Consider the following 21,597-nt stretch of genomic DNA (forward strand, 5'->3'; position numbering starts at 1 on the left):
GCCCGGGGGCGAGGTTACTGAGGGATGGGAAGCGAGCTGGTCAGTGTGCCTCGACAGTGCTCCCTCACCATTCTCCCACAACGTCTCCGACTTCCAACTGCCTCCTTTATTGGGGCCTGTCAGTCTTCCGCCGACTGCTTGAGACTCTCCCTCCCTCCCAGGCCGGTCAAAATGTTTGCTGAGCTGCCATTCGAATTCAGCTGCCACCACCTCTGCTAACGTATCCACCGTCATGGGGGTGGCCCCACCCGGCGAGCTTGACCCCGCCAATCGTCCCTCTCAATAAATGAATAAATAAATCTTTATTATCGTCACAAGTAGTCTTACATTAACACAGCAAAGAAGTTACTGCGAAAAGCCCCTAGTTGCCACATTCCCGGCGCCTGTTCGGGTACACAGAGGGAGAATTCCGAATGTCCAAATCACCTGACAGCACATCTTTCGGGACTTGTGGGAGGAATGCACTCTGCGCGACTCTGCTGGCGGACTAGCATTCGCACCTCTCTTCCCAGTATTCTTTCTATGGATCTTGGACATCCTTTACCAACCAGATCTCAATTGGGATACGGTTGCGTATCACAACCCAACGGTTGCGTATTCTCCCTGAAAATCGGGTGAAAAGGGCCAAAAACCTTGAACTCTAGCGGGAGCTACCCAACATGCGGCGGTCTCCTCCTCCTACATGTTGCCCCCGGAAGTCCCCATATATTTAATAAAAGGTTTAAATATACAAACCTGATGACTGTATTTTTTGGGCAGCCGAATCCCACGGGTGTTTTAAAAGTTAATAACAACCATGTTATGACTCTGGATTAAGTGGGGCTGGAATTGACTGCACACTAGCCCAGGGTGCAACTTGCAGCAGATATTCTAGTCCGCCACAGCTTCAACAGTAACATATTTACTTCCTGACCCCACAAACTCCCAACAATTCAAAGCTTTTGTCTCCCTTTTGGCATTTTCTGTGCTACGAAACTTTACCATTGAATGCTTTCAATAGACGAGGTTCCTTGTCTTTCAGTTTAAAGCCTCAGGTTTTGTATGTGTTTCCACTGCGTCGCTAGCCTTTTGTTAGGGGTAAAGGTTTGTGCATGTAATCAGTATAAACCCTTGTCTGACAATACCAATTCCTCGTGCCACCGTTTCTTTGGTTCAGTGTTCTCTTTCCGTCCCCTCTGATCTGCAGTCTCTGCTCCCTGGGTATAGAGAGCTCTCTGCCACCTCACTTGTTCTATGAGTGTTTCATTGTGCTCCTGGGGCGATAGAGAACAGCCATGTGAAGGAAGACTGATGTCCCCACACCTTTCTACAATGCTCCCAACTACCACCTCGATGAAGTTCTGGTGCCATTGCATTGATGCAGGTTCTGAAGTGTCTCATTGATCAGAATTACATTTGCAATTCTCTTTGGTCTTATACACAGGAACAAGAAACCTTGTTGTTCATAAGAGAAAGCTTGGAAAAAAGTGACCAGCTGACAAAAAATATGGTAAGTTCATTTTACTTCAGCTTTAAATCAATGTTTTTTTGATATTCAAAGTATTGCTGCCTGCTATGTGAGCAAGTGGTCAGTGAGCTTTTAAAATAAATATCTTTATTCTCCTCTTCCACATTTTCTCGAAATTTACACCCACCAACAATAATCAGTAACGAATATGTCAGTCCCCATATCAATAACAACGATCCCATCCTCCCACCAAACCCCAAACATTAGCCCGCATGTTCACACAAACAAATGACAAAAAGGAATTAGGGATCACCCATAATCACCATTAACACACACAGCCCCCTCCCCTCAACCCTCCTAGCCACATGCCCCAACTAATGTTCGATGTTATCCACTTCTTGAAAGTGCATAATGAATAAAGTCCATGAATTGTAGAACCCCTCCATCCTTCCCCTCAGCTCAAACTTAACCTTCTCAAGAGTCAAGAATTCCAACAGGTCCCCCCGCTACGCCAGGGCACAGGGTGGAGAGGTTGCTCTCCAACCCATCAGGATCCGCCGTCGGGCGATCAATGACGCGAAGGCTACAACATCTGCCTCCGCACCCGTTTCCAACCCCGGCTGGTCCAACACTCCGAATATGGCCTCCCAAGGGCCCGGGTCCACGTGCACCACTTTAGAAATTACCCTAAAAACCTCCTTCCAGTAATCCTCCAGCTTTGGACAGGACCAAAACATATGAACATGATTTGCCGGCTCGCCCCCCAACGTTCTTCACCCAAAGGGTTGTGAATCTATGGAATTCCTTGCCCAGTGAAGCAGTAGAGGCTCCTTCATTGAATGTTTTTAAGATAAAGATAGATAGTTTTTTGAAGAATAAAGGGATTAAGGGTTATGGTGTTCGGGCCGGAAAGTGGAGCTGAGTCCACAAAAGATCAGCCATGATCTCATTGAATGTCGGAGCAGGCTCGATGGGCCAGATGGCCTACTCCTGCTCCTAGTTCTTATGTTCAGACACATCATCTACCTCTTCAAAGAATCAGCTCATCCTCGCCCTTATGAGGTGTGCTCTATATACCACCTTCAGCTGTATCAGCCCCAACCTCGCGCACGAGGTGGAGGCATTCACTCTCTGGAGCACCTCACACCAGAACCCCTCCTCCATATCTTCTCCCAACTCTTCCTCCCACTTTGCTTTGATCCCTTCCAGTGATGCCTTCTCTTCCAAAATAGCTCCGTAAAACGCCGACACAACCCCCTTCTCCAGTCCCCCTGTCGTCAGCACCTCCTCCGGCAATGTGGAGGCCGGCTCTACCGGGAAGCTCTGTATCTGCTTTCTAGCAAAATCTTAAACCTGCATGTATCTAAACATTTCCCCCTGCTCCAGCCCATACTTCGCTCCCAGCTCCTTCAATCCTGCAAACCGACCCCTAAGAAACAAATATTTTAGTGACTTAATCCCCTTCTCCTCTCATTTCCGGAAATTTCCATCCCACCTCCCCGGCTCAAATCTGTGGTTCCCCGATTTGGCATTTCACTTGACCCTAAACCCAACCCGAAGTGTTGGCGAAACTGCCTCCAAATTCTCAATGAAGCTATTATTACCGGACTCCCTGAGTATTTCTCCGGAGCTCTCGGGAGCGGCGCTGTTGCTAGTGCTTTCAATCCGACCCCCTACACAAACTCTCCTCCATTCTGATCCACTGAGAATCCACCCCTCTGACCCAGCTCCGCACCTTCTCCACATTCGCAGCCCAGTAATAATACATCAGGTTTGGAAGACCCAAACCCCCTGCCTGCCTTCTTCTGAGTAGTAGCACCTTTTAAATTCTGGCCACCTTCCCTCCCCATATGAATGAGGTAATCATCCCTTCAATCTCTCTAAAAAATGCCTTTGGCAGGAAAACCGGCAGGCATTGAAAAATAAACCGGAATCGCGACCACATGTTCATTTTAACCGCCTGTACCCGACCCGCCAGTGACAGAAGGAGACCATCCCACCGTGCCAGATCAGCTTTCACTCTCCCCACCAAACTAGAATTGTTGTAAGCTACCTGCATCCCCAGGATTCTAAAGTGTGTCCCTGCCCTTCGGAATGGCAGCCCCCCCACCTCTGGCCGAGACACCACAAAATACTCTCTCTTCCCTAGATTTAGTTTGTACCCCGAGAAAGACCCAAACACCCGAAGCAGCTCCGATATTCCCCCTATCGACACACTCGGTTCCGACATGTATAGTGGTCAGTGAGCTTTAACAGGTTAATGGGTTCTTGGAGAAGGAGAGAGGGTATGAAGAACAGGAAAAGCTGATTTTGCCATTCATCATCCAAACGTGTGCTATTTGGCAATGTCTCACACAGTCTCAGCCAGTTCACACACAATCTCAAGTTTGATCCGGGATTATATGGGATGGTGTGGGTGTTACAGTTGATCTCTATCCTGGAGACGGGATAAACCAGAGTTGTCGCACTCAACCGCTTCTTTCAAATTTGCTCTCGGAATATGAACATGGCATTTATTCCCCATCACTAGTTGCTCTGGGCGTAGCTAACTGGCCTGCTGAATGACGAACAGTTAAGAGTCAGCCATGATGGTGTGAGGACTGAAGTCCCATATGGGATCAGACTGGGTACAGATGCCAGGTTTCCTTCATCAAACGGTATTCGTGAACCCGTTGGATTTTATGACAATTTGATAACTTTGGGGCAACTTTTCTGGAGACCCGCTTTGTACTTTAGGGTTTTAAAAAAAAAAACTCAACAAATTTTGGAATGACTGTGGTGGGACTTGAACTCATTCTCGGGATTATTAGTCCAAGGTTCAGGATTACTCCTGCAGCAACCTAACCGTATACACCTCTGCCGTGCTCTGACCTGCAAAGACAGCCAGTGAAGTACTGTGACGTTATAGTGCAGGGAGCATGTGAGGCAATTTGTACAGGACAGAGGGTGACAAGATATTGATCAGGTAGCCTGTTTTAGTGAACAGAGAAATGAATTGGCCAGGACACCAGGGCGCACCCCATTATTCTCCCTAAACATAATACCACGGGATCTTTTGCATCCTCCAAAGTGGACAGATGGGGCCACAGTTTAGCATTTCATCCAAAAGACGACCCCTTCGACGGTGTACCATTCCCTCTGTGTGTAAGTCAGGATTTGTCCCCTGAAGGGACTTGAACCCACAGCCTACATGTTCCGAGGTGAGAGAGCTAACCGCTGAGCCATGGTTGGAAAGCACATTTCTGCGTCTTCAGTGAAACAATGGATGTTGTCCTCTGTCTCGTGCTTCAGTGACCTGCCGGTATTCATTCATTCCACTTGAAGCAGTTGTGGCGAGTTGCTGAAACTGGTGTGGGCCACAGCCTCCTGAGAAGGGAGTGGGAGAAAGATTGTGTTGGTTCGCACCGAAATCCGATTGCTCCATCCCTTATTTCTAGGTTTCCATCCTTTCATCCTTTGAAAGCCGACTGATGCAGTTGGAGAATTCCATCATTCCCGTCCACAAGCAGACGGAAAACCTGCAACGCCTGCAGGATAACGTGGATAAAACACTGTCCTGCTTGGATCATGTCATCAGCTATTATCACGTGGCCAAAGACACAGAGAAGATCATCAAAGAAGGGTGAGCAGCATTCGAGGGACAACAAAGTTAATTTAATTCACTGATTGTTTACACTGGTCAACAACGGGGGAGCGGCAGGTGGGGGGGGGGGGGGGGGGGCAGGAGGGGGGAGGAGGGTTGGAATGGGGAGTTTGAGAGTCAAGACAGCTAGAGAGACACAGTTGCCAGTGTTGGTGAGGCTGTTCCTTCTCCACGCACCCATTGTACAATTGCTCCTGTTTTTATCCTTTGCGTAGGATGTCCGGTTCCCGGCTATTTGCTGATTGTCAGTAGGCGCGCGCGCACACAAGCATTATCAGTTCTTGTGTATTTATATTTATTATTTTCCTTTACTCCTCTCTCCTCATTGAAGTAGAGTATTTGTCTTTTGGGTTACACAGAGCACCTGAAACACAGTTCCCGGGGGCGGGGGGCGGGGGGGGGGGGGGGGGGGGGCGGGGGGGCGGGGGGGGGGGGGGGGCGGCGGCGGGGGGGGGGGCGGGCGGGTTGGGCGGGGGGGGGGGGGGCGGGTGGGTTGGGGGGGGCGGGGGGGGGTGGAAGTAACTATTACATTGATATAAAAATTACTGAATTTATTATAGTCAATTTCTCTTCTGTGAGGTAATACAGTGTAAACTTCATTCAGCTCTAAACACATGGTTCTCTGCTGTAGATGGGATGTTTTGTTAAACTGATTGTCCTTCCCAGTGCTTTAAACTTCACATTGTCTGATCAAGAGGGGCAGGACGGATGTTTTTTTGAGGGGGACAAGGCAGGAAATTGCATTCATCTTTCCAAATTACAGGTTTTACTGACACCATTTCATTGTGTATCTCTCTCCTGCTGTATGTCAGTCCTGCTGGAAGACTGGAAGAGTACCTGAACTGTATGGCGAGAATTCAGAAAGCAGTGGAATACTTCCAGGACAACAATCCAGACAGCCCTGAGCTAAATCGGGTGGTAGGTTGATTAGGGAATCGGGTGTGAAACTTCATTGTTTCAAATTCGGATTCCGGAGATGAAAATATGTCCGAATGTGGTTATCTGGGAGCCTCATCCTCTGCTCGCTGCACGGATCCTCATAGAATCATAGACGTTACAGTGCAGAAGGAGACCATTCGGCCCATCGAGTCTGCACCGGCCCTTGGGAAGAGCACCCCACTCAAGCCCACACCTCCACCCCATCCATCCCTGTAACCCAGCAACACCACCTAACCTTTTTGGACACTAAGGGGCAATTTAGCATGGCCAATCCACCTAACCTGCAAATCTTTAGACTGTGGGAGGAAACCGGAGCACCCGGAGGAAACCCACGCAGACACGGGGAGAACGTGCAGACTCTGCACAGACAGTGACGCAAGCCGGGAATCGAACCTGGGACCCTGGAGCTGTGAAGCAACTGTGCTAACCACTGTGCTACCGTGCTGCCCATCATCTTGTGAAATACCCTCCTTGTAGCTGGAATCTGCACCCTGGGGCTATTGTCAGACCTCCTGTAATGACTTTAAAAAAAAAAAAAAAAAAAAATTAATTTAGAGTACCCAATTTTTTTTCCAATTAAGGGGCAATTTAGCATGGCCAATCCACCTACCCTGCACACCTTTGGGTTGTGGGGGTGAGACCCACGCAGACACGGGGAGAATGTGCAAACTCCACACGGGCAGTGACCCAGAGCCGGCATCGAACCTGGGACCTCAGCGCCGTGAGGCAGCAGAGCTAACCCACTGCGCTACCGTGCTGCCCCCCCTCCTGACTTGCTCAGTGAATGCAGTGTAATGTCCTTTTTACCTGGAGGAAGTGTAGAAAGGAAAATTTATAATTTCTTGAAAATGTGTGTGGAATCTAATTGTTTTTAAGAATGCTTGTAAAGGACTTTTAAATGTTTGCCCCGATAATAAGAAATGCTGGCCCATGTGACCTGGCAACCATTGATGTGAAAGCACTACTAACAGGAAGTTAAGTGACAAACCGTGGGGGTCAATACAAAAGAGAGCTGAAGGCAGAAGGAAGTCGGCATACAGATGCAAACAGAGTAAGGAGAAAAAGAGGAGCACAGAATTTGTGTGCGGTGAGGCCACCAAAACTCTACAACAAGGTCAGGATTCTGTTTGGTAGTCAGAAATAAAATAGAATTGCAGACGCTCCTGTGGAAGTGATGGACAGACAAGCTAAAAGGGACTGAATCCCAAAAGGTGGTGCAAATAGCTCAGCCTTGTGAAAGATCTGAGAGTTTCTATCAAGGGACCAGGCTTTGAATTGGTTACAGCTGGTTGGTCGGTTAAATAGGAACTCTTCAGTATTGATGGCAAAGCTTTCACTTTTTAAAAAAAAATTTAGAGTACCCAATTCATTTTTTACAATTAAGGGGCAATTTAGCGTGGCCATTCCACCTATCCTGCATATCTTTTGGGTTGTGGGGCGAAACCCACGCAGACATGGGGAGAATGTGCAAACTCCACACGGACAGTGACCCGGGGCCGGGATCGAACCTGGGACCTCAGCGCCGTGAGGCAGTAGTGCTACTCACTGCGCCACCGTGCTGTCCGGCAAAGCTTTCACGGCCATTGTGAGAGGGGATTCGGAGAATTGTTTCTCGTTGGTGTTAATCATTTCCGGGGATCTCCAGGGCTGAATCAATTGAGTTGGGAGATTGTACCTTACGCCACATGTCTATGGGAAGTGATGCGGGATGGTCTGTGTAAGATATATTGTTGTATCCACCTATTTAGAGCAGATTTTACCTTTATTTGAAATAGCATTTAGGAACAGGAGGAGGCCATTCAGCCCCTCGAGCCTGTCCTGCCAGTTAATGAGATCATGGCTGATCTGTGACCTAACTCCATAAACCTGCCTTTGGCCCATATCCCTTAATATCTTTGCTTAACAAAAATCTATCTGCCTCCGATTTAAAATTGACAACTGAGCTGCTCTTTGTGGGAGGGTTCCAAACCTGTTACCTGTCTGGTAATTCATGTTTAATATACATTGGTTCTGATTCATGTTAAAGTAAAGTGTTACAGAAAGTGAAATCTTGTTGGTAATGTCTTCATCTGGGGATCACTCCGTATGTTTGGTTATTTTGATTGATGGTTCCCCATGAGGATCATAACAGCAGTGTTACGCTGTGAAGCAGGATGGTTCAAAAGGTGCAAGGTTCAGTTCCTGCTCCCTGCTTGGGCAGCTCCACTTTACAAGAGAGAGTATCATCCAGATGGTTTTTCACAGTACCACCCCCACTTTGCCTCTATCTATAGATGCATGTGAAGATTGGCAGTGAGGTTGCAGAGGGCTGCTGGCACATGTGGCAATATAATCCCAACAAGAGTTGGTGCCTCTAGAGACATGGGCAGGTTGGCCACAGTGGTGGTCTGTACAACAGGAGACTTGCTTTGCATCTGACCTAGGGATAACATGACTCCGACACTTTTTGCCAAATATAAAAGATTCCATTCCTTAACACCACTATCCTTTAGATAGAACATGTAACTGCCATGGAGATAGGAAGATGCTATATTTTGTAGAGAAGCTGAGGTCCTCTCTTTGAAAGAGATTGTGTGTGTGTGAACTCTTTGAGGAACGTTCATTCTTAATCCTTTTTTACAGAAACTTCTGTTTGAAAAAGGCAAAGAATCTTTAGAGTCCGAGTTCCGAAATCTCCTTACTCGCAATAGCAAAGCAGTGCCCCCTGTCGTCATCCTAGATCTGCTTGCAGGAGATGATGAGATTGAGACAGTCGATGATGTATCGCTGGAACACCTTCCTGAAAACATCCTACAGGACTTGATCTGCATTTCGATGTGGCTGGTTGAATTTGGGAGGAATCTAGGTAAGAGTAGCGATGTAACTGTTTAAAAATGGCAAGTTCCTGGTCTGTACTTGGCCATTGGCTCCTCTTCCCTGGACTGAGGTTATCGTCACTCATCTTGACATGAATGATACCAGCGATGCAAAGGTAATTGGAGCAGAAGTAGCCCATTCGGCCCATTGAGTCTGCTCCCATCATTCAATGAGATCATCAATGTTCTGATGTGATCCTCAATTCTACTTTCCCATCTTATCCACGTAACCCTTGATTCCCTTACTGATTAAAAGTCCGTCTATACTGGGAGTATTGGGGATGGATGGGAACCAGGGTGACTTTAATTTTAGTGCAATTTGGGATCTCCAGGATGTCTCCAAATGCTTTACAACCAATTTTGAAATGCAGTCATTTGCAGTGTATTGAAAGATGTTACTGCAGAAATATTTTTGGGTTATAGCTTCATGGGCGCAGGTACCCGTTGGTATCCATCTTCTCTCAGAGGTTCAGCACATCGCCAGTTATAGAGTTGTGAAGGGCACCTTTTTATTCAGGCACCCTCACCTCTCTTTTTTTTTTTCTTTCTCTCACTTTTTAATCCGTCTTTCTCTTGTCTCCACCTTCTCCTCTCTATCATCCATTACTTGTAAAGTGCTCAGGGACCCAATGTCATGGAGACAGGGAGAGATGGCTCCTGAGGCAGCATCTTTTAAACCCATGGCCATCTAGATAGATGGGGGCAGCAGATACCTGGGAACACCACCACTTAAAGGTTCATCTCCAAGACACTCGCCACCCTGACGGAAATGTATCGGCCGTCCCTTCACTGTCTCAGGGTCAAAATCCTTGAATCCCTCTGTGTCTGGTGAATCTCTTCTCCACAACCGATCAGCATTCAGATAACGTGTTAATCTAACCTGTTCAAACTCCAAATAATCTGTTGTGTTTCAGTGGTTTCACTGATTATAACGGGCCAATGAAAGAGGAAGAGTGACCTTCAGGTGCTCTTTACATTTGTTTTTTCAAATAAATGAATCTGATGCTGAAATGTCAAAAGATGCAGTAAATTTATAATTCCTCTTGCCAGATGTTGAGAGTTAAGAAGTGGGTGGGAGATTATTAATCACTGCTGGAGTTTGAATCACCATGTCAGTCCTGGCTTGTACTGTTTGTCCCCTGCAGATTTTATGAATGTGTACTACCAGATTCGCTCTAACCAGTTAGACCGATCAATCAAAGGTCTGAAAGAGCATTTCCGCAAGAACAGTTCGTCCTCTGGCGTACTGTATTCTCCAGCTATACAGAACAAAAGGAAAGACACTCCCAGCAAAAAGGCAATCAAGAGACCAGGTCAGTATCTCAGTCGTTTTAAGATGTTCCTACTTGCCCAATTTGTTTCTATACTTCAAAGAAGTTTGGGGGGGGGGGGGGGGGAAGATTCTTTCCCCAAATCCGAAACTTCAACGACTGAAAGTTGTAATTTTTATTTTCCTCATGGATTTTTGTTTATTTTTTTCTCCTGTTCTTTGATGCTTCACTAACTATTTTTCTCTTGAATTTTCATTTTATGTTGGTGAATTACAGTCTACATGCCAGGTAAACCACGCTTGTATATGTGCCCCTTTTCAGCCTCGCCAGTCTCTGATTGCCTGATTGAGTGTTGTGGCCACTGTCTGTGGCACATGTTAAGCTCTGTTGTAGGAAGACATCGTCTTATTGAAAGCTTACGGTTTACGCAAAGTGTTGCTGTGCAGACTTTAAAGTGTTTGAGCTGACTAACTTAGTGGATTTGGCACCATTCAGAATCTTAAATCAAAGTCAGGAAACTTTGGAGAAATTGAGTTTGAGGAAGATATGATTTTTTTTGGAAGAGGAGTTTGCACAGATTAGTAACTGGGTGTTGATGCTGTGTTTCTGCCTATATATTTAAAAGGTTGATTAGTAGCTTCCACTGAGATTCACAGCTAGTTCTCTCGGTAGTTCACTTGCTGAGGCAGTGTCCTCCAGGGTGGGAGAAAGAGCTACACAAGAGCAGGTGTGGGGGTGTTGGTTTGGAGCACTGGGCAGCTCACTAGTCATAGAATCCCTACAGTGCAGAAGGAGGCCATTCGACCATCGAGTCTGCACCAACCCTTCGAAAGAGCACTCTACCAGTGTCCACTCCCCACTCCATCCCCATAACCTAACCTGTACATCCCTGGACACTAATGGGCAATTTATCACGGCCAATCCTATATTCTATGTTCTATCATTGGACTGTGGGAGGAAACCGGAGCACCCGGAGGAAACCCGCGCAGACACGGGGAGAACATGCAAACTCCGCACAGACAGTGACCCAAGATTGATCCCAGGTCCCTGGCACTCGGGCAACAATACTAACTACTAACGGTGCAGTTGGCAGGTTAATGTTTAACTCCTGGGTCAGTAGATAACATGTGCAAATTGTGTAAAGTGATAGTGACAGTTATTGATCATTGTGTATCCAGTTCCTCGTCTCATGTAAAATGTAGATGCCTCTATTGCTAGCACTAACAAATGGAACAAGATGTCCTACTCTCTGTTTGTTAAACAGCAGTAATGGATGTTTGCAGGCTGAAAATTAATTAAACAGGAGACAGAAAGTACAATTATTTCCTCTATTGAGTGCAGACTACATCATGGGAGATGGGGTAGACTTTAATCCTGTGGGAAAGTGGACAGGTGGGCAGTTAATACGTAGCTGGCAGAGTCCGGATTCCACAATTTTCTGATTATTTCCCATTTAAGCTGCCCATGGAAACAGACTCGATAAATGCTCATCAGTGTCCAAAGCAAATACTGCAGATACTCGGCAAGAATTCAACTTCAGATCTGCGACCTTTCATCAAAAGTGAGGAAGGGTCCCAGACCTGAAACGTTAACTCTGTTTCTCTCCAGGTGCTGCCTGACCTGAGTATTTCCAGCATTTTCTTTCTTTATTCCACAGTAGTACCTCCTCACCTTGGTTGCCGGTAATAATTTGAAACTGGTGTTGTCTTAAACGGAGTGTTGAATTGCGTGTGGGGTTGGTGGGTAGAGGAAAGTGTACGTTATAGAAAAAGTAAATTCCAGTTTCCAAGTTGCACTCCTGCATAAAAGTAGTTCTCCAGCTCTTTATATTTCTCCAGAGCTTTCTTTGGAATATTTGGCTAGACGGTGCCTGAATCCTGGGTCGAAGTCGCAGGGGTTTGAATGTACAGACAGCACATTTCATTTAGATCTAAGGCTACTCTGGTTGATAAATGGTAAAGTGAGAAATTCTTTAATTTTAAATGGTATATAGCATAACCTATTTAATGTTGTTAAACTATTGTCTAACTTTGTATGATTTGTTCTGTTTCTAAGTTCTGTTTTGTGGTGTCCATTATGATTTAAGAAGCTTTTTGTTTTTGCTTTAGTTTCTGTCTTGGTGTGAGAATTTACTAGCAAATACTCCTCGTGTAGTGTGGTGTTGGTGGCAGTGGTCTGGTGATTTGCCTAGGTCTTGACTTTTTCTGCATCACTGTGGTAACAGGCACAATTCGTAAGGCTCAGAAACTTCTGAAACAATATTCTCAGCATGGGCTGGATGGCAAAAAGGGTGTTTCTAATCTCACTCCCACTGAAGGTAATCATTTCCTTGTCCCCGGGTGCAATTACTTTGGCTTTCCCTGCAAAGTCTTGCTTTTTAATTAACCACATCTGCTATTTTCATAAAAGCATTCTAACTCTCTTGCACCATATGCACCTTGCTAATCTGCGCCTCTGGAAAACTTTAGATGGGAGTTTGAATCTTACAAGGGTCTGCAGAGAAGTATTTTTGCTACATTCAGGCTTGGTCTATGTCCAGAAGAAACTAGTTAGTGTTCATCAGGGAAAGGAGGGAAGTGTGGAATAGAATGTTAGTTGGTGAGTCCTGTCTCGGAGAAGAATGGCGAACATTCCATCGCACTTGTGGTAAAAGATCTTTTTGGGGCAATTGTAAATCACTAGCAGCGGATAGAATCACTTATTTTTTAAATTAGTTCTATAATATCTATTTTATGTACCAAAAAATTAAAATGTTTTCTCAACATTTCCAATTACAAATCCCTAGATTCAGATTTCAGATTCAGCCTTGTATATAATCTGGTTTTTTTTCTCCTTTTAAAATAAATTTAGAGTCCCCAATTACTTTGTTTTCCAATTAATGGGCAATTTAGCGTGGCCAATTCACCTAGTCTGCACTTGGGCTAGTGGGGCTGAGACCCACGCAGACACGGGGAGAATATGCAAACTCCACACGGACAGTGACCCCGGGGCCAGGATTGAACCGGGTCCTTGGTGCTGTGAGGCAGCAGTGCTAACCACTGGGCCACCATGCCGCCCAATAGCCTGCTATAGAAACATTGATTAACACACTTCTTAGTGGTTAGCCCTGCTGCCTCGCCGCGCCGAGGTCCCAGGTTCGATCCCGGCTCTGGGTCATTTTCCGGGTTTCGCCCCCACAGCCCAAAAATATGCAGGGTAGGTGGATTGGCCACACTAAATTGTCCCTTAATTGGAAAAAATGAATTGGGTACTCTAAATTTATATTAAAAAAACACTTTCTAGTGGAAGCAGTGCAGCACCATCACTGGTAGGAGGATGTAATTCCAGTGTGACTGGTTTACATAGCCGGTTTCCATTCTAGATATGTACGGACAGAACTTGCACATTTAAAATGGCCAATCACTTGTCAATTACTCCACTGTCCTCTGACCTGTTTCACCTGAAGACTACCCTGGCCTTTTCTAGTAATGCAGCAGCACAGAGATAAGCTAGTGGAGAAAGTGCAAGTTGTGTTTTTGGTGTAACCAGTCACGATTAGCAAAGTTAGAGAGACATTTTGAACATTGCAAGCACGTTCATGAATTTGACCCCCTCTGACCAAGTCCTGTATACATTTAGAATAATACTTTAGAGAACTGAAACTCTGCATAATATTGATTGAAGAGATTTATTTAAAGCATTGGTTTGTTCGAATGCACTCCCTTCTAAAGTTTGTCAATGCAATAGAGGGTTTTCCTTTCTCCGTTTCCATATGTGCCCATAGTTCATACTTTCACCAGCTCCGGATCAACCTTTTGTTTCTGCTAATTAACATCTGACCAGGTCATGATCACGAGTTACGAGTTAAACACCTCTCAGATACGCTGACTGAGAAGCATGGCTCTGCTGTGGGTAAGTTGCATATTTTGTTAAGAACCAAAAAAAAAAAGCAAATCTCCTTCAACTTTTTTTTGTTTGAACTTTAACAACATTTTTAATTTCTGGCATGGTATTGACTGTTCAGTTTTAATTGCTCAATAATTTGCCAATCATACACATTTCCATTTAAAAAAAAAAAAAAAAAAAGTCTTCTCCCTCTTTTCACCTCCACCCCGCTGCATGGTTGCTCACCTCCATCTTCTCCTGCTCTCATTGAGTGAGGGGTGAAGAGGTCGCAGACTCTGCTCAAGACGTGCCTTAATCAGCAGATTAAGGGGTGCGGTTGACATTGAGCAAGGTGGGTGATGATGCCATTCTGTCCTTCTGCCAGCATTCGTTTCCAGAATAATCCGGAATAAATCCACTCCCATCTGATGGATTCCTATAGGTGACCAATGATGGGTGCTCACACGTCCTTCCACACCGGTGCTATGAACCAACTATGCAGTGGAAGAATTAAGTGTAGTAATCTCCTCCCTTTGCTTCCTTTAGCTTGCCTTGGGGGTTGCGCGGTATGATTTCACAAATGGATGTGTGGGGATGGGTTGCAACGTGACATTTTCAGGTGTTGGAATTTCATCATTGGAGTTCTTAAATTTAGCAGCTTCTCACTTTATTAAATTAAATTTCGAGGTGTTCCGAAGAAGTGGAGTGTTCACACTAGTTGTTAATATTTAATTGATTGCTCCACAGTTGCACCCCGTGGTGACGGTGTTTTCTATAAAACTGTTTCGGAACCATTACGTCAATCTGCAAAGTTTGCTGACTGATGGATGGGAGATTGGCGGCTGTTAGCAGAGACGATGGTATCCAGTGCGCGCAGGCAATGTCGTTGCTTGTACAATTGTAATATAGATCGAATGACTCAATGTGTGTTAGTCTTCAAAGGCAACAGTTCTGTCATTTTTCCATCTCCTCTGCCTACTCGCTCCTCAATCTCCTTCATTATGCCCAAGATTTGACGTGTTGTTGTTCGGGGTTTGAGTTTTTACTTCCCAATTAACTGTAGGGTAATTGGCATTGGGCAAAGGCTATCACAGGTATGATTTTAAAGTAAAGATCTGGCTCTTATTTGTTTGCCTGTTTTGGTACTTCAATTTCCAGATGATGTCTCTAATTTCTCAACTTATTGCCCTGCACCAAAGATGAAGCAGTGAATATTGGTCTATTAAATTGGTCTATTATGTAATTAATTGAGTTATAAACAGTAAAGTGGGTGGGTGTTGTTTGATATGGGGTGGGTTCAATTCCCGTAACAGCCTCCCCGAACAGGTGCCGGAATGTGGCGACTAGGGGCTTTTCACAGTAACTTCATTTGAAGCCTACTTGTGACAATAAGCGATTTTCATTCATTCAGGGTGATGTGGGCTGAAGGAGACCGAGATTGAGAGTGGGGAACAGAAATGAGTTCCGTTCTTTTTGTTCTTTAGTTTTGAATTTGAGTTGTACATGTGACGTGTTATTGACTGAAGTATTTATTATGTTTAGACATTATAGTATATCAGGTTTCTTTAATATTTGACATTCATTTGAATTTAATTCCTTTGTGAAAATGTGCAACAATTGAATAAGGTCACAAATCCGGTTTTGTGAATCTATTTGTAGACACAAGCTCTCTAACGTTTTGATGTATCTGTTACATGCCGTACACATTGAGAATCATAACTCGGCATTTTCGACAGTACTCCTTCTAATGTTGCCCCTTCCTGGCACCCCCTTTCCTGAGCCAATGACATGCCAATGTGGGAGCATGGTCTCTGAGCATCTGTTCTTGAGGGCAGTTTTCGACATGTTCTCTCCCTTCCAGAAAACAGTCCTTCAGCAAGTTGCCCCACCAGGTCCTGGCCAAGGGCATAGTTTGCAGCGTGGGAAGTGGATGGTTAGATGGATCAAATGTTATATTTGCGTTGGGGATAATAGCATTCTTCTGTCCCTCCTGGGATCTTACTTTGTCCTGTATTTCCAGGGAAGGAGGACATGTTGGATAGTGAGATCGACTCTTACATTCACTCAATCAGTGCCTTTATCAAACTGGCGCAGAGTGAGTACCAGTTACTGACGGAGATCATTCCTGAGCATCACCAGAAGAGAACCTTTGACTCTCTGATACAGGTGAGATTTTGGGCTGTCTGTGCTGCTAGCTGCTTTTTCGCTATTCATTGAGATATCGGGTTTTGTTTATGTTACACTCCAATGATTTGCTGCTGTCCTCACGGAGTTTGGAAACTTTATTTAATCCATTGGTGTTCTGGCTAGTGAAAACCATCCAAAATCTTTTAACATTTGAAACCTCAAAGCCAGTGAGTTTTGATGTGACAGTGGGCTTGTGTGAATAAGCCCAGTGTCCTAGCTGGTGGCAAAGACTAGCTGGTTGATCAGGAGTTGGGTGCGTTGCCCCTTTGTGATTTGACTGATTTATTGGTGGGTCAATTTTGTACAGCATGACTGCTTGGCTGGGTTAACACCGTGTGGGCAGAGCAGGGCTGCTCACAAGTCCTAACCAGGGCCACCGTTACACATCTTTTTCTCTTTTTACATCTCTTAACTTTTAACGTTTCTAAATGTAGTCACAGTTCCAGTGAATGGGATGAGATTATTTGTGCAAAGCAAGCTCCCACAAACAGCAATGGGACAATGACCAGGTAACCTGTTTGAGATTTTCTGAGAGATTAACCTTGTCCCAGGACACCGGGGAGAACTCCCCTCTTAAAAAATAATAACATGGAATCCTTTACCTGCTCCTGAGAGAGGAGACTGGGCCCAGTTTAACATCTCATCTGAAATCTGGCACCTCCAACAGTGCAGCACTCTCTCCGTAAAGCACTGCAGCATTAAAATGTAAAGCCCCTTGGGATGGCCTGAGGTTGCAAGAAGAGCAATTGAAATGTCCGTCCTTTCTGTCATTCGGCCAGACTGCAGTTGGCCACACCTTTCTGTCATAATTCTATTGTCAGATTGGACCTGACTATGACGCTTGGGTAATATTACTGCCGTTTAATCCAGAAGGGCATGTCTGTCCTGTAAACAGGTTTTCCGAAGTGACGGGATTTGGCTGTATGATAGTGAAGGGTGAGGATTTTCCTGTTGGAGTCTGACCGGTTTCTCTCCCTGTACAGGAAGCACTGGATGGCCTTATGGTGGAAGGAGAGAGTATTGTCTCCACAGCACGGCGTGCCATTATGCGACATGATTATTCTGCTGTCCTAACTATATTCCCTATCCTTAAGCACCTCAAGCAGATGAAGCAAGAGTTTGATCAGGTTCTGCAGGTAAGTGCAGCAATCCCGTCAAAGGGCACAGATGTTGGGAGGTCAGAGGCTTTAAGTCGTAGTGTGGAATCGGTGCCCAGACAGAGAATTCTTAAACTTGGACATGCTGTCCAAACAAGTGTAGCAGTGAAATAGAAGTCTGGCAAAAATAGTAAACGAGCGAAGCCGTGGCTGGGCCTCTCCTGGACGCATGTGGAATGGAATTGGGAAGCTGAGCAGTCAAGTGCCAGCTAGTCCTCCTGTCCTTGGTATGGTGTATACACATGGCCATAGCAGCAACCAGCATCAAATCACTCGAGTGTTAGTTGTGTTGCCCAGATGATGCCGATGCCAACTCAAACAGGGGAGTGGGGTAAGGGGGTGGTGCAGAAATGGGGCTGAATCGTTTTACAGACAAATGTGCTGCAACAGACGTTTTGGGTAATGCTCGTGTCTCACAGGGTACAGCTGCCAGTACGAAGAATAAGCTGCCAGTACTTATTACCTCCATGGAGATGACAGGAGCTAAAGCTCTGGAAGAATTTGCAGATAGCATTAAGGTAAGTGGTGAATTGGTAATGTTTCACTTCAGTTTAGTAGTCTTTGCAGACTATACTTTCAGATTGCCGCTAAAACTTGCTTGCATCATGGTAATAATAAACCTTCAATGTGTCCGTGTTATGAGATGTCCTGTCTGCATATTTCTCCATATCTCTCCTTTGTGACAATGCCGCTAACAACATTATCTATTTCTGGCTGTGTTGTGGAGAGTGCGGGGTGGGTGGTGGGCTTGTGACAATTCATAGAATTTTGATCATAGAATTTACAGTGCAGAAGGAGGCCATTCGGCCCATCGAGTCTGCACCGGCTCTTGGAAAGAGCACCCTACCCAAGGTCAACATCTCCACCCTATCCCCATAACCCAGTAACCCCACCCAACACTAAGGGCAATTTTGGACACTAAGGGCAATTTATCATGGCCAATCCACCTAACCTGCACATCTTTGGACTGTGGGAGGAAACCGGAGCACCCGGAGGAAACCCACGCGCACACGGGGAGGATGTGCAGACTCCGCACAGACAGTGATCCAAGCCGGAATCGAACCTGGGACCCTGGAGCTGTGAAGCAATTGTGCTATCCACAATGCTACCGTGCTGCCCGATAATTCATCATTCCCTGACCGGGAATCGAACCCGGGCCGTGGCGGTGAAAGCGCCGAATCCTAACCACTAGACCACCAGGGAACTAACAAAGTGTTAACTTGTTATTCACCATGTTTTTGTAAACCCGGATCTCAATTCAACATTTTGATTGTGGCAAGTAGTACTTGCTTATTGAAGAGTTTTGCTTTCATATTCAGCGAATCATGGAAGAATTATAGAATCCCTATAGTGCAGAAGGAGGCCATTCAGCCCATCGAGTCTGCATTGACCCTTTGTAAGATCACCCTACCGAGGCCCAATCTTACACCCTATCCCCATAACCCCACCCAACCTCTGGACGCTAAGGGGCCAGTTGTCATGGCCAATCTATCTAACCTGCACATCTTTGGACTGTGGGAGTAAACCGGAGCACCCGGAGGAAACCCACGCAGACACGGGGAGAAAGTGCAAACTCCAGGCAGGCAGTCACCCAAAGCCGGATTCGATACCCAGGTCCCTAGCGCTGTGAGGCAGCAGTGCTAACCACTCTGCCACCATGCCACAATTAAATAGACATACCAGCTAAAGCTTAAACCACGTGAGAACTGATGATCTACATGTGGATATTGAGCTGGTATATACAGCGTTTCTTCCAGTGAGACGGAATCACTCGTGTTACCTCAAAGCCATTTGGGATCAATCACCCGATTGTATCTGAATCTCTTGCTGTATTTTGACATCTTTATTCCTTGTATTGTAGATTCGTAATAAAATGTCTATACTTTGGAACAGAAACATCTTCTGACACCTTTGTTTAAGGACCAAACATTGTTCAACTAATTGCTTGCATTGACATTTTTTCCTTTCTCTAATCCTATTTACAGAATGATCCAGATAAAGAGTACAATATGCCCAAGGATGGAACTGTCCATGAATTGACCAGTAATGTACGTTGGCATGGGACGAAAGTATTTGTCTTGTTACACATGCTGTTCTTAGCGTGCAGTACAGGCGACTTGGAGGAGTAGGTGGGAGAGAACACCTTGCCCCATTGTTCAGTTGGTAGAGATGCTGCAATGGTCGCAGTGCTGTTCGTCCCCAGTTTGTGCTGGGTTAGATAATCTCCTAGTGGGGGTGCTACAACTGGGAGCTGGAGTCCCCAGAGGATACAGAGATTGCTATTGGTTAATCAATATCTGATGCCTCCTGCCGCAAGTGCATGAGATGCAAAGGGATAGCTTGCCCCACTCGCTGGGGGGTGGTTAGGGACCCAGCAACAAGTCGGGTCAATGGAACCAAAGCCCACCGTGAACCAGTGTTTGGGGGGGGGTGGGGGGGGGGGGGGGGGGGGGGGGGGGAGAAAGAGTGGAAGTCGTTCTGTGTTTTCTGTGTACACATTTACATGCCAGGCAGTAACAGCCATTGACTTCTTCTTCAGGCAATATTGTTCCTTCAGCAACTGCTGGATTTTCAGGACACAGCAAGTGCAATGTTAGCCTCTCAAGGTGAGTGTGTTTGAGGCTGGGGTACGGGGCATTGCTCGAGTGTTTTGTCTGTTCTGCCCGTTTCACTCTTTTACCTGAGTGCACCTGTTTAACTGACTAGTTTAGAATGGTACAGTCCAGCCACCAATGTGGTATAGTCCAGTGTCGATTGACCCTGCGTTACGGTGACATGACCGGCATTGGAAGAGGCCGTAGTGACACTCCAATCCTGTCAGCTTTCCCATGCAGCAACTAGGCAGTTCTCGTCTTGGAAAGACACTTCTGCCAAAGAGTTTCCGTTTTCTAACAGTCTCTGGTTTCAGGGGAGTTTGAAATTAAAATCATTGCAGATATTAAAATCCTAACGCCTCAAAATGGCTTAAAAATCCAATGATGTTGGGTTCAAATATTCCCTAATATTCCTTGTTTCATTCTTACCAGTAACTAGTCAGAATATTTGATTATTAGTCAGGTATTTATTGTAGAACCCAGTTTAATAATCATTTTTTATTGCCTGTCCACTGTTGTATCTGATCCCTAACCCCCCCCCACACCTGTTGTAGCCAATCTCCACTGTATGTCCACTGTTGTTCCTGCTGTCTAACCTTCCTGTCTGTCCTGTTTAACTCTTCACTATCTCTGAACTAATGTTCTTCTAACTTTTTTCACTTCTCTCTGCTCTGCTGTCACCTGTAGTTCTGGGGGACACTTACAATATTCCTTTAGATCCCAGAGGTGAGTTCACGGAATTCCAAGCCTGGCATCTGCCCCATCAGTTTATATTCACTGGAATCACTGTTGTGTTAAACTGTGTCCATTACTTCATTTTGTTCAACAACTTGTTCTCTCAGAACTACCCATCCACCTGGAGCCAGGGGACCGTTTGGAGAAGGCAATCTTTTGAGCTATTAACTGGGGATTAATTGTTCTTCTGTGCTTCCTAAAGACTTGGTTGCGAAGTGGAACATGATCCCTACAATCTAGGAAGACCCCAGGTTTTGATTCCGGTCCAGTGTGTTGTGATGGGCATTAATGGGAGAAGAAAACCTAGGCCTGATTGTTAACCGGTGACCGTTCTGGGAGATGTGTGTGGCAACATTGAGCGATGGATAGCGATGGTGATGACCCCCCACCCCTTTCCAAAACCCCAAAGGAAGATTAGGCTTCTGAAGCTTGACATGATCAGACAAAAATAGACTAGTTGGGTGAGATGTCAGAGAATGACGTGTGTTGTGGGCCAGGGTTTGGAGAACCCCAAAGTGTATCATGGAGTTCACCTGACCCACAACTTTTAATAGATGCAACAGAGAGTTAAAGTACTTTTAAATTAAAACAATTTATTTATGAAACCAGTTAACACTTTATAAAACCACAGTAAACATCTTAACAACTATCAACACCAATCATCCCCACAGATACTATATTCTATAAGTAGCCCTTAATCTTTCCTTGCAACATCCATAAGACAAAGACCCTTTTAACACTGAGATCAAGTTTAAATTCTCTACTGAGAGCAGTTATCACTTCAAAATCACCCAAATGATCTGGAGACTGTCTTTAGAATGCAGAGAGATCCTTATACAGCCTCTTTTCCTGCAGCTATCCAGTTCTCAAAATGAAGCTAAAAACCCACAGACACACACCAGCTT

The 21,597-nt window shown here is 45.5% G+C and overlaps 1 protein-coding gene and 1 non-coding gene across 14 annotated transcripts in view; one reads left to right on the forward strand and one right to left on the reverse strand.

Annotated features, from left to right (window-relative positions):
* The window catches only part of exoc7 (exocyst complex component 7), a 31,261-nt gene that overhangs the window by 181 nt on the left and 9,483 nt on the right, over positions 1-21,597 (forward strand). Inside the window, exons 2-15 of one of the 13 annotated variants that reach the window (XM_072483800.1) lie at positions 1,424-1,489; positions 4,885-5,069; positions 5,903-6,008; positions 8,652-8,874; positions 10,030-10,197; positions 10,432-10,443; positions 12,380-12,472; positions 13,978-14,046; positions 16,040-16,185; positions 17,190-17,342; positions 17,783-17,881; positions 19,349-19,411; positions 19,903-19,969; positions 20,645-20,683. In XM_072483800.1, coding sequence (XP_072339901.1) covers positions 1,424-1,489; positions 4,885-5,069; positions 5,903-6,008; positions 8,652-8,874; positions 10,030-10,197; positions 10,432-10,443; positions 12,380-12,472; positions 13,978-14,046; positions 16,040-16,185; positions 17,190-17,342; positions 17,783-17,881; positions 19,349-19,411; positions 19,903-19,969; positions 20,645-20,683 — 1,489 coding nt within the window. The remainder of the gene's footprint in view (positions 1-1,423; positions 1,490-4,884; positions 5,070-5,902; positions 6,009-8,651; positions 8,875-10,029; positions 10,198-10,431; positions 10,444-12,379; positions 12,473-13,977; positions 14,047-16,039; positions 16,186-17,189; positions 17,343-17,782; positions 17,882-19,348; positions 19,412-19,902; positions 19,970-20,644; positions 20,684-21,597) is intronic. The other 12 variants (XM_072483804.1, XM_072483806.1, XM_072483801.1 and 9 more) reach the window with 12 other exon arrangements.
* Positions 18,495-18,566, reverse strand: trnae-uuc (transfer RNA glutamic acid (anticodon UUC)). The gene has a single exon. It is a non-coding gene; the product is annotated as a tRNA-Glu (tRNA).

Source organism: Scyliorhinus torazame, chromosome 18 (genome assembly GCF_047496885.1).
Source record: "Scyliorhinus torazame isolate Kashiwa2021f chromosome 18, sScyTor2.1, whole genome shotgun sequence".
Taxonomy (NCBI): domain Eukaryota; kingdom Metazoa; phylum Chordata; class Chondrichthyes; order Carcharhiniformes; family Scyliorhinidae; genus Scyliorhinus; species Scyliorhinus torazame.